At 43.9% G+C, this 12904-nt stretch overlaps 1 protein-coding gene across 5 annotated transcripts in view; it reads right to left on the bottom strand.

Annotated features, from left to right (window-relative positions):
* The window catches only part of TOX2 (TOX high mobility group box family member 2), a 397146-nt gene that overhangs the window by 180530 nt on the left and 203712 nt on the right, over nucleotides 1–12904 (bottom strand). For all 5 annotated transcript variants that reach the window (XM_019539708.1, XM_019539704.1, XM_019539707.1 and 2 more), the window contains one exon: nucleotides 837–1082. In XM_019539708.1, coding sequence (XP_019395253.1) covers nucleotides 837–1082 — 246 coding nt within the window. The remainder of the gene's footprint in view (nucleotides 1–836; nucleotides 1083–12904) is intronic.

Raw genomic sequence — 12904 nt, 5'->3', positions numbered from 1 at the left:
TCTGATGAACTGATTCTTGGCATATGAGGGTGTCAGCCTGTCCATGCTGATCAACCCGGCCAGGTCAGGCATGTCACATTAATCTGTGTGTGTGTATGACTAATTTGGGGACTGGAGAAACTCAGCCCCACTGAACTGAGTCCTGCAAGATAGCTCAATTGGGGGTGAGGGCTTGCAGGGGGAGAGATACAGCTCTGTATAGAAACACCAGTAACACAAGCAGCACATTAACAGAATTACCAAGACTCTAGCCCTAATAAATGAGCACACCCCCAAAGTAGCGGGCAGTGAGATGTGCCTTCTCATTACACAATATTAGGAATGAAGCTAATGTTACATGTATTATTCAAAAGATTTTTGGCACTGCAGTGGCCTGGGGTCTTTTTGGGAGTTTCATTGCTGGTGATCAAACCAAAGTATGTAGGAAAAATAAAGCATGTGCACTTCACAACCTTCACATCCAGAATGCATGTGTAAGACATTATGCACCAAGTACAAAATACAAAACTAGCCCTTTGAATACTACTAGAATATTAACAGGATCTAGGAAGTCACAAACTAAAGTAAAATAAAATAAAAAGTCATGCTGAACATAGCCTTGCAAATGATTGCAGTGGAGTCAATCATACCATCTATATCTATATCTTTGAAATGCATTCCCCATTGAATCCAAAGCAGCTTGGGCCTAAGCTAACTGACTAATTTGATCTCCAGTTCATAAAGTCTATGTATGAATATCCTTCTCAAATCTACCTTATCACAATGTTGATGACCTACAGTGCATTGTATGCATCAAATCAAACAGGGAAACAGGTGAAAGAAGAAAAAATACTTACAGTAGGTAGTTGGCTAGAGAGAAGATGTCCATCCTGACTCAACATATTTGATACCATGATGGCTGGAAGGTCCATGTTTTGATAGGAGTATGCTGGTATCAGGCTATTTGGAGGGAGGCTGTGGCACAGTGAGTGATATCCGGTTTCATGATCCACCAAGTGAAGAAGTGAGGGGTCCGGGAGATTAGGAGGAGTTATAGGAGGGATTTCATAGTCTTCATTATTCTCACTTTGACCATTATATGTCTAAAATATTAAAAGGATATTTTCACAATACAGTATATCACTCTTCTGCTACAGCAACCCCCCAACAATTTACATAAAGAAATTTCAAAGAACACCCCCATCATAAAGTAATTGTCAGAATGACAATCCCAGTTACAGATGTAGGCAAGAAGAAGGAGAACACCTTTTCTCTTTTGCTGAAGAGATGAACATAGCTTGAGGTTGCAGCAAAGTAGGCTTAGATTGGGTGCCAGGAAAAATGTCTTCACTGTTTAGAAGAGTGAGGCAGTGGAACAGACTGGCCATGGAAGTTATGGACTGTCCATCATTGAGATTGAATAATTATTGTTCAAGAAAAGATTGAATAATTATTGTTAAGGGGTGATCTAGAAGTAGTTATGCCTGTGCTATGCTATGGGTATTTCTTGTGTTTCTGGGTTTTGTTGGCTGCCGTAAGGGTCCAGGAAGGTTGAGCAAAGTTTTGAACAGTACTGCTACAGACTCTGAGGGAGACTGCCTTCCTCTAAAGTGGGAGACATGCCTCCCCCACCTTGGATTTCTGTAGTACATTTTAACAATCCTTGCAGCAGCAGGATACTGCCTACCACTGTCCCTATGATTTTCTCATGGCAGGTTTAGGGTGCTGTGCCCCCTAATAGGCACCTAACAGGTGTGACAGGACTGACTTAGTTTTTAGTAATAGGTTAGGTAAATATTTGTATGGGATGGCTTGGACAGGGATGATCCTGCAGGCAGGGTGTTGAAGTAGATGACCTCCAGAGGTCCCTTCTAGCCACATTTTTCTATGATTCTAAATCAGGGGTGGGCAATTATTTCAGGTGGAGGGTTGCTTAATGAGTTTTGGTGAGACATCGAGGGTTGCAAGGATAGCTCCACCCCTTGGCATGTGCCCTGTCCCCTGGTCACCATTTTGTGACCAGAAGTCCTGGCCCCTGACCGTTGCCACTGGGAGTCTTTCCCCTTGCCCAGGAAGTACTCCTTTGGGGGCAGGGGACAGTTTGTTTGTATATTGTGTGTGGAGGGGTAGGGGAGGGGTGTGGTTGGGGTAGTATGTGGTTGGGAGGATGTGTAGAGTGTGGGTATGGTGCAGGTGCTGTATGTGGGGTTGTAGGAGGGGTGTGCGTGTGGGGGGAGTGGGGTATGTGTGCATGTAGAATGTGTGGGGGGATGTGGGTGTGGCTGAGGTATGGGATGTGTAGGACTTCTGGATGTGTGTGGGTGGGGTGTGTTTGGGGTATCACGTGGATTTGTGTGGGGTGTGTGGGATTGTTGGATATGTGTGTGGGTATGATGAGGGGTTAAAGTGTGTGAGGGGGTGTGGGTGCATGTGTGGGGAGGTGTAGGTGTATGTGTGGGATGTGGGTATATGCGTGGGTGTGGGATGTGTGTAGGGGATGTGGGGTGGGTATGTAGTTGAGGTGTGGGATGTGTTGATGGGGAAGCAGGTAGGGAATGGAAGCATTGAGGGGAGTGGGGGGCAGGGTCAGGGGGTGTGAAGCAGCTTGGTCACTCACAAAGCCCTGCAGGACAGGCAGGGACAGACAGGAGCGGGGAGCAGCAGCAGAAGCCAGGGTGTACATGGTGCAGCCCTGCTAGGCAGGCAAGTGAGAGAAGCAACAGCAGCAGGAGCCAGAGCATGTTTGCCTGCAGCCCACCGGGCAGGTGTGGGACAGAGACTAAATGAACTTGTGATGCCAGTCTCAGCTCCCTGTCCCCTCTAGCACAGGCTTCTGTTACTGCCCCTGGTGGCAGCTGTTTTCCTGCCCTTTCCTGAGTTGCTGGAGGCTGGGGTAGCCCAGCAGTTCCCTGGGATGCGGCAGCAGCAGAAGTCCTGCTCAGAACCTGTACCTGCTGGTGGGGAAGGCTGGGAGCACAGCATACTCTGCCTCGGGTGGGACTCAGCCACAGGCAGAGCACAGCACAGGCAGTCGCAGGTAGGGCCGGATACAGTCAATTGGTGGGTGCCTGCCTGCGAGCTGGATCCAATCAGCTGGCAGGCTGGATCTGGCCTGCAGGCTGCATTTTGCCCACCCCTGTTCTAAGTCATAGTTCAGCATCAGATTATCACAGCATGCTGTGCTTATTAATATCACAACTAGCCAAAACCAAGGGCATTCTTCTCTGCCTACCATACTCAGCCTCAGTTTTTTACCACTGGATATAGCATCCTGCCTTCTTCTGCTTTGTAGAACAGTTACTGGCTTCAACAGAATATCCTGAACATATACCAATGTCAAGATAGGACCAACAGAGCAAAATCTGCAAAAGTATCTTACCATTAATTATTAATTGGCACTTGTATGCAGGCATCTGATAGTCATAGTTATTGCATTAGTGAGTGCAAGTGCCTGTCTGGATGCACAACTGAGTGCTTGTGCAGTACTTATGCTGAGATTTTCAAGGGCAGTTAAGGCAGCCAAACGTCTAACTTTCATGGAAAGTCAGTGGTGTTTGGGAATCTAATTCCCTTAGGTTCTTTTGAAACACAGCACCAAAAGACTAGTTGAGAACCCTAGTCAGAAATGTGGCTCAGGACATCCCTTACTTCAAAAAAAAAAAAAAAAAAAAGGCAAAGGGCTCATTTCACAGTTTCAGACATGGAGACCAGTTGATATGTACTATTTTATGCTAGGGTACTTAAGAATGAGAATGGCAGAGAACGAGCTCTTTTTCCAGTAAATCTCAAGACCACAAAAGTGAACAGATAATTTTACCATGATTATTTCCTGCTTGGTGGGATTTATTTTTTAAAAATTGCCCTAATTTGTGTTACAGATTAATCTGGCATCGCACCTGTGCAATTCTACTAAGATAAAATATGTTCATATTAAAGCATGTTTGGAATAAACATGAATCTTACAAAAAGATTGTTAATTGTCAAAGTAGGATATAATGGGTTCTATTTTAAAAAGAAAATTTATTTTAAATTTCTACTATTTCAGAATTGGCCATAGCATATTAAATTCTGATTACTCCTAGTACCAGACACAAAGCATTTAAGGTACATTTTTCACATTGCCTAGTTTCATGGTTGGATTTTAACTTAATATTTGACTTAAGAGCAAAAATCCATATGTGTACAAAGCCAGTTAAATACTTTAGGTTTTATTACTCCATTGTCCACCAATCTCACACTTAAACCTTCACCCTCTGTCTCCCAAGATTTTTTAAAAATGTAATAAAAATGAAAGATTTATTTAACCTGTATTCAAAAGTTATTATGAAGCACAATAGGGTCCAAGTGAAGAACAGGTGTTTTGAAATGTCTCCTGATCATAGAGAGTGTCTGCTGGAGTGTTCTGGCATGTTGTTTGGAGAAAGGCATTGACTGCAAATGTGCCAACCCATTTTCAGTTCAGAAAGGATGCAGGGAATTTAAAGTGGTTCACTTTCATTAACTAAGTCAATACCCCTATCTTTTTTGTTTTTCTAAAATTGTTCATGTGGCCTCATTGTGACAATGACAGGAACATTCACTCTGAGTCATTTCTGCCATTTATACTCACTCAAACATTGGTTTCAGGAGGAATACTGAGTACACAAGGAATGTAGGATAACACTCTATACTACTATATATTATCAACACAGATTCTGATAAGTTTAAATTCTTATCCTGTTTTTATTTTTTTTTCCCCAGATAGCTTTTGTCTATCTCATCTCCTATACTGGAAGCACTCAGAAATGAGAGGTTTTACATAAACAATATACACCAGCTGGGTCCCATTTAATATGTGTGGTAGTTTTTATCCAGGTTACACTGTTAGGGGTGCACTGATTCTTTCCCACTTATTAAGAGAATTCCATTCTGTGATATACAGAGAGAGATTTAAATAAATCATTGCAAAGCAAACTTATTCCTCCAACTGGCTCATTTTTGTATAAGGTATATAACAAGTAGCTTTGCTGCGCTTAGCTAAATTATGTAAAACCAACTCAAAGTTTCCTAAAGCTCTCTTCAAAAATAAAAAAGTGTATTGTTTACTGAATCAGAGGTCACTAACAGACATTGAGATGGTGTTGGAAGGAGTATGAAAAATCTGTCACTCCTGTACATCCCATACACATTTTTGCCTCCTTGTTCTATTCAGCTTGGTGGGGGGAGAAGGGGGCAGGGAGGGGGAAGTAATTGTTTAAATCACAACGCTTTCCAAACCACCACTGTATCATCATTGTATTATGCAGACATATCAAAAACAGGATCAAAGCTGTACACAATAAAAATGAGATTAGACAATATCCAATCAACATAATCAGACTTCATGCCTGCATGCATTCACACCATATCACTCAGAACCATTTTCCAAGGCAGGCTATGATTGCTCTGTATGATTTAAATAGATCACCAAAAAGATATGGGACAAGAGATCCAACAGATACTGACTATTGGTGGAATCTATGATGATGATGCTTTGTAGTATACACTGTTTATCGTCACGTGCCTTAGACAATAGCATCCTTACTCACCAGTGGTGGTCTTCAGTGACATGACTGAAGAAATCCTGCCATCTCAACCTCTTGTACCAATAACAACCAATTGCCATTTTCCCCATTAGTGGTATGTTAAAGATTACACTTTGTATGTTAATGTTAGCATAAATTGCATAGTAAATGATGTGCTATAATATACATTCCAGATTAGTTTATGGAATAGATTACGTTTTAAATATTTAAGCACATAATTTTTCCTAGTCCCTCCCTCCACTCCACCAAACTTATGCATCCCAACAAGGACTGATAAACAACAACAAAAGGTATTCATCTTAAAAGGCTGCTTGCTACTTTACAGATAACGAAAGGAACCAGTTTTCCACTATCAAACATATGATGATGATGACTGTGTTCATGGATTCTTCCTCCCCAGTGTAAAAAGTTCAAATGAAATGAGGGTCTTGATCTCTGCAAACTTCCTGCTGACTTCCATGCAGAGGTTGTTCTGGGCCCATTTTAAAGAGGAGTAATGATAGCAACCAAAGCACTTTAAAATAGGTGATAGGGATTCCATGCATCTTTGCAATATCTCTGCTGAAGGATAAAAATAAAGGAACATCTCTGGTTGTATCTATTCTTCCCTCATACTTATCTCTATATTGTACTCAGACCCTTTAGGGCTAGAGTTACAGGATCAGGAATGATAAGCTTAATTTATAGGAAACAAGCTATTACCCAAATAGGGCATATCCACAAATATACATGGACATTTGGTTCCCCAGGAACAAGTAGCAGTGGCGCACCTTGCACCGCTGCTACTTGTCCCCAGGGAATGCCCATGCCACATGTGCTTTGGCAGGGAGCAAGTTGCCTTTGGTGGGGTAGAGGAGGCTGTGACCAGCACTGGGATGGCCCCAGCATCCTTACTTGGGGTGCTGGAGGCCTCCCAGGGATGCAGCCATGGTGATTCTACTGTGCAGAGCATGGCTGGCAGTGGAGTGCAGCTCTGGGCAGCCTGGCTCTGCTTTTCAGCAGTACACACTGGCTGAACATGAGTTGCTTTGGGGTTTTTTCTGTGGGTTTTTTTTTGTTTTGACCGCTGGATATCACTTGCAGCACAGAGAACACTGGACTGTGAGGTATATGGCACTGCAAACATGTTTTCATTGCCACATACCACATGACCACACTTGTCTGGACACACCCATGGATGTTACTGGGACAGTGTCTGATTTCTAGGCATTAGAGGGCACTGTTGGATTATTTTTAATGTATACTCTCAACGGCGCAATTAAAGTAAAAAATTTTTTTTTTGCATCTATAGTCCTGAGTCTCAAAGACCATGGTTACTTCGGGGCATATCCAGCTTTTAATCTGAAGTTGAGTGTGAAGCAGAAGAGTGTGGTGCTCACAGGAGCACAGAGAGGATTCTGAATGATTCAGCTCAGATTTATTTGAGGTACTCATATAGTTGCAGCTTCTCTGATATCTTTCCCTCAGAAGCACCTTTTTTCCACACTGGGCCAGTTCAGCCATGACCATATACTCATCCTCACTTGTTCAGCCCCCTTTGACATAAGTAGCACAGCAGAATCTTGGTAAAGAGAACATGCCCTTCATTCCCTCCTGAGATGATAAAGAGTTCCGATGCAGGGCTTTTTCCTCTATTCTCAAACACAGAGTTATATGCATACAAAACCCGAACTATAGTTTTGATCTAAATTAATTGGAGGGAAAGCAGTTGGTTAGGGTAAAAGTCCATTAATGGTGATTTATAAACATGGAGGAGGATTGGGAACTGCACGGGAGCAGTGGTTTAAGCCAAGAAGCCAAGAGGTCAAGCTTCTTTCATAGATAGTAAGAGAGCAAAATTCTGTTCAGGCAGAGACCTGGAGAGTAGGGTTGTGCGACGCTTTGGTCCCTGATTCAATTTGGTGGAGATTTGACCTGATTTGGCAGCCAAATCTCTGAATCTGAATCAAATCAGGAGACCCTTTAATCTCTCTGACTCGAATTGGAACCTTCCAAATCGATTCAGAGAGATTTTGAAAGATTCGGCGATTCAGACATAGACACAGCTTTAAATATTTCTTCTACGTACATCAAGGTACCAGGGGGCTTGTGAATGCTGTAATGCTGGGGCGCATGGAATGTCCCACAAAAGCTGGGGGGAGGAAGGCACATGGGGCTCAGTGACTGGTGTCTTCTGGGTCTGCGGGGGCATGCTTCATCCACCCCACCAACTCAGCATTTAGGAGCTGTGCCTGATACCTCAAGGTATGTAGAAAAAACATTTAAAGCTGTGTCCGTGGCTGAATCGCTGATTCTTTGAATCAGCATAAAATCTTCAGATTCACATTTGGCTGAATTAAATTGGGGCAGTGCTCCGAATCAATGAATTGAATCACTGTCCCCTATTCAAGTTAAATCCAAATTGAATAGGGCCCATTTCACATACCCCTACTGGAGAACTGTGTCATGGGGAGATCCAAGGGTAGAGGCCTGTGATTGATAAGGGAAGGATGTGAAAGCTTACAAGATTTAGTGGAGATATCCCTGGGAGAAGGGCCTGCCCACATTACGATGAGTCTATTCACAGATGGAAAAGAAAGAAGGCTCATGGCTAAGAGAACCATCAATGCTGTAGAGGTGGAGAGTCACAGGGAAGACAGAATTGAATCAACAGGGAGTACTGTTTGACTCCCAATCTGGCTTCTAAATTGGAATAAACTTGTTTCCTTGAAAAAGCATTCTGGGTAGAACAGCAGAAGTGGTAATGAAAAAAATCAGGCTCATCACTGGATTCAGGGAGGTGGAGAGGAGATTCCAAAGGAGAAGGCAGTGCATGGCACAAAAACTTGAGGAGAGGCTCTTCTGGTTCCTGCAAGTAGTTGCTAGGGGATACCTGAAAGGTTGAGATTTTTACCTGAAATGTGAAGAGGATACAACTAGTGCTAAAGAAAGCCGGTATCCTGAGTGACTCAGTGAAAAATGCCAATGAGGACACTATGGCCGCCTCCAGATGAGCAGGGGCATGCACTTGCAGGAGCACAAATTGCCTTAGTGCACACCTCCACAAATCTTAACGCCCACTATCAAGTCCCTTTGCCCACACTCCCTGTGCATTCTTACCCATAGCACCTCATTTTGCCCCTCCTCTGACACCATCCTGATCACTGAGGACCTGTGCTGGCCCCAGCAGTCATACCTGGTGGCCTGGTTGCACATGCTGGAGCAGCAGAGGCAGAATGGAGGTGTGGCGGCCAGCCAGAGCATTGCTCTGGACAGCCTGGCCTCCATTTGTGCCAGAGCACACTTGTTTTGTGTGCTTTGCACTGCTTTGGTTTCGGGGGTGGGGAGGGGTACTGGAAAATCCTGATAGCAAATTGTGCTGCCGTGCTGCAAATCTGCAGCCTGGTTGCACATTTCATGTTTACCGCATGCAGTCTGTGGTGCCACAAAGAGGTTTGCATCTCCACAAACCTTATGCCCCTGTTTGTTTGGATGCAGCCTACTCTTTTTCAGTGTCCCAGAGGTCAAAGGCCTGACTTTCACCTGATATATATCTCCATTTCTGTTATAACAGTTTAGATCAGTGGTTCTCAAGCTTATCAGACTCAAGGCATCCCTTGGCAAATGTCAGCTCTTTGTTTTCATTTGATTTTTTTTACTACAGAAAAATAATAGAGCAGTTTTTCTTTTGCAAAGAACTCAAAAAGCCTATAGCAGGGTAGAATATTTTTGACAAAATGGATTCCTTTTTGAACTCTCTGGCTTTATCTTGTGAATGCCTTGTGAGCCACAGCACCTTGGTTGAGAATCACTGGGTTAGGGTAGGGCTGGCCAACTCACAAGGGGCTAATATGCAAACACACTGCCTCCCCTTGGCCACCATTCTATCCACTAGTTTGGCAGCTGTGGCAGCTGGGATTTCTTCTGGTCTCCCTTCCCTCCTCCAGCTTCTGGTTCATTCATCCACTGCCGGGGTCAGGGCAAGGCAGCAGGATCTGAGGTATGTGTACAGCAGGTGAGAAAGGATCTGACTGCATGTGGTGACAGGGGCTGGAGCTGGAGGGCAGCTGACCATTGCAGCTTGCAGCCCTAGCTTACGGGTTGGCAGCCTGCATTGCATTCACTACCACCCCCTGCCTACCTCCCCAGAAGTTAGACTGCCCTGATTTAGGGTATGTAGACATCTAAGCACCCAATGAAAGAGTAGGTGGGCATCTACTCCAGACGACCTTAAATTGTTTCTGCAAATCAGTGCAAGTCAAGGAGAGAAGTCAACATATTTTATTTAAGATACTTTTGAGCTGAGGGATTTAGGAGCAGCACTAAGCATTTTCAATGCAAACATCTGCCATTGCTGTTACACAGTGTAAGCATACCTGACAAAGGGACATGTTTCTGCTTCTAGTGCTGGAGTGAAACAATTGCAGTTTTGTTGTGTTCTTATCAGTGAGCTGCACAAGGCAGCTTCTTAGTGAGGTTATATAGGAGGGATGCTGGAATTAGATCTCCTCTTCAGCAGTGCAGACTAGACATTCAGCTACTGCAAGATCGTTGCACATAGGACATTTCTGGGTGAAGTCTACAGGAGAAGTAGGAGGAACTTATGCCATAAAACAATTGCTTGGTCTTGTCCCTTTCAAACACATAACTCACTTTTTCACACAGCTCAATTCTGCCGGGCGGCTTTTCCCCACATGTTAACCCTGGGTTTGCTTGCTTTTGCCAACTGAAATCATCATCACATGCAGCTTACAGAGAACACTGTGGAGCTGGAACCAAGACAGAGATCTGTCTCCCTCCTACTAAACTCAAAGCACTCCACTGAACAGGACTGTAGTGGGTACCCTAAATCTAACTTAGGTCTTTTTAACCTCCATGCTGTGGAACTTACAACCCTTTCAATAAGAGGCACTGAGTCCAGCAATCTTTTGGGGACCCCAAAACACCACAGAAAGAGATGGTCTGTGGATAGCTTGTCCCTCTGAAGATTCTCCAAGATACACACGGTTTTTCAGAGATCCATTCTTTTGAGGGCCTCAGGCCCCTGCAGGTTCTTCATATACTTCCACACATCTTATACACCTCCATACATGGGAGTGAGGGAAGCAAAGACCTATCTTGCCAAGTGGTTCAAGTAGGAAAAACTGAGAAGAGAACATTCTAGGTTGCTGGTGTATCAGCAGCTTGCCTACCAAACTTGGGCACAATTAACAATATGTGGAAAATTACTACATCAGAGCAGCATTATGCATAAGATTTTAAAACTTCTCCATTGTCAGGCAAATCTTGCTTCCTTAGAGCAGATTGATAAATAGAAGGAATTTCCCATAAAAATTTTAAAAGGAAAAAAATTGACAGAAACTCAATATTTTTGCTGATTCCCCCCTCCCTTTTTTCAATAGAACCCCTCCAAGCCCCCCCCCCCAAAAAAAAAGGGGAAAAGGGAAAGGAAGGTTTTATCATTTGTAACCTGGCAAGACTGGATGTTGACACTTCTATAATTTGACTGTGAAAATTGGGGGGGGCAGGGGGGAAGGGGTTGAAACAAGTTTAAATGGAAAAATTATGATGGAATTTCCCTACCTCCCTTGATCTCCAGTCCTAAGATTTCCAAAGCAATGTGATCTCAGAGGTCCCCTCTACACATTCAGGTAAAAGTGCAATGGGATCTAATGCGCAAGCCACACAGTCTCACCTTCTGCATGCTACACGTGCATGGCAGGTGGCGGGATGGTGGGATCACGCATTAGGTCCCAGAACTAAATCTTCTCTCTCTAATCAGGGCCCCTCCTTTGGATGAGTTTGGCTATGCTAATTTAGCTTACACACAAGGCGTTTCCATAGTCCAAGATACATAACCTTAGGTTTTCTCCTTTTCCTCTGTGTTTCTCAATCTGTTGCTTTTAGGCAAGTTGTCAAGCAATGTCCAAGCAATATACAATATTACGGGGGTGGATGCTGTCACAGGCAATATAATGTATTGGTGCTTGCTATGAAGTAGCTTTTAGTATATAGTAAATTTGTGATAATGGATCAACTATAGGCAGGGTTCACAATTTAAAGGCCTGCACTACCCTGGAGTACATGTGGTCAAATTCTAAACTATGCCATCGTCTTTGTATAACACTCTGCTTCCTCAGTTTTCTCTCTTATGCTGCACCTCTTTTTGATTTTCAGAAAAGGTCAGACATTGTTAGTTCCCACTCAGTCCTCTACTAGCAGCAGCACTGTCTGCCTCTGTGACTCTCAGTAGCAAACTCCAAAGCATAAATCAGGCTTCTCTCACACACCAGCATCTCAATAGCAGAGATAAGGGATCTGTGTAGGGCTCTGGCTTGTAAATTAGGAAAGCCTTGTTTCATTCTCAGATTTACAGAACCCTCTCATCCTGCTAAAGTCTATCCGCATTGGGTGACCCCCAAATAAGGAACATGAAAATGCCGTTTTCACAGGAAACTTGACATGCTGTGGATTTTCTTCCTTCAGTGCGAATGGCTCTAGTACCTCACCGACATGAATCTTAATTGAGATAGACATTTTTCAACGTTAAAAGTGTCAAAAGTTGACCCAAGCCTAGGTGGCATATCAGGGTAGTGCAGATAAGATATGACAGTTTCTTTAGCCATTGCACAAACAGGAGTGATGGGGATAGCATCACATCCAGCTGGCTTTGACTCTTCAGTCTTACAGAATTAGTACCCTCTTACAGTGAGGTGAGTTTGAGAGCAGCCTTCAGCATGACTCATGAGCAACCTCTGGAGCCATAGCAAGATGCGTTAGCTGCTCTGCCAGCACATGCCAGAAATACAGGTGTGGAGATACCAAATTTGTGTAGAATGTAGGAAACTTTGGACCTCAATTTGTCCCTTGACATGACAGATAATTGAGAGGTGTGGCTTTGTCATTAACTCACACCATGATATGTGGGTCCCCACAGTCAAATTTTGTGAAGCCAAACACCAAATATAAGCTTGGTTATGGTTTCATAGTTGGTAGGGTCGGAAGGGACATGAGATCATCAAGGGACATCAGATCATCAAGTCCGACCCCCTGCCTTGTCAGGAAAAAGTACTGGGGTCAAACGACCCCAGCAAAGTGATTGTCTAGCCTTGTCTTAAAGACCCCCAGGGTAGGAGTGAGCACCACTTCTCTTGGAAGTTGGTTTCAGATCCTAGGTGCCCTGACAGTGAAGTAGCGCCTCCTGAAGTCTAGTCTAAATCTACCCTCTGCCAGCTTGTGACCATTATTTCTAGTCACTCCTGGCAGTGCTCGGGGGAACAGAGACTCCCCGAATGCCTGCTGATCCCCCCTGACTAGTTTGTAACAGGCCACTAGATCCCCCCTCAGCCTTCTCTTGTGGAGGCTGAACAGGTTCAGGTCCC

The sequence above is a fragment of the Crocodylus porosus genome, unplaced genomic scaffold, assembly GCF_001723895.1.
Source record: "Crocodylus porosus isolate Cpor-Errol unplaced genomic scaffold, CroPor_comp1, whole genome shotgun sequence".
NCBI lineage: Eukaryota > Metazoa > Chordata > Crocodylia > Crocodylidae > Crocodylus > Crocodylus porosus.
Note: the sequence above shows the minus strand (reverse complement) of the source record. Positions and strands in the feature narration are given on the sequence as shown.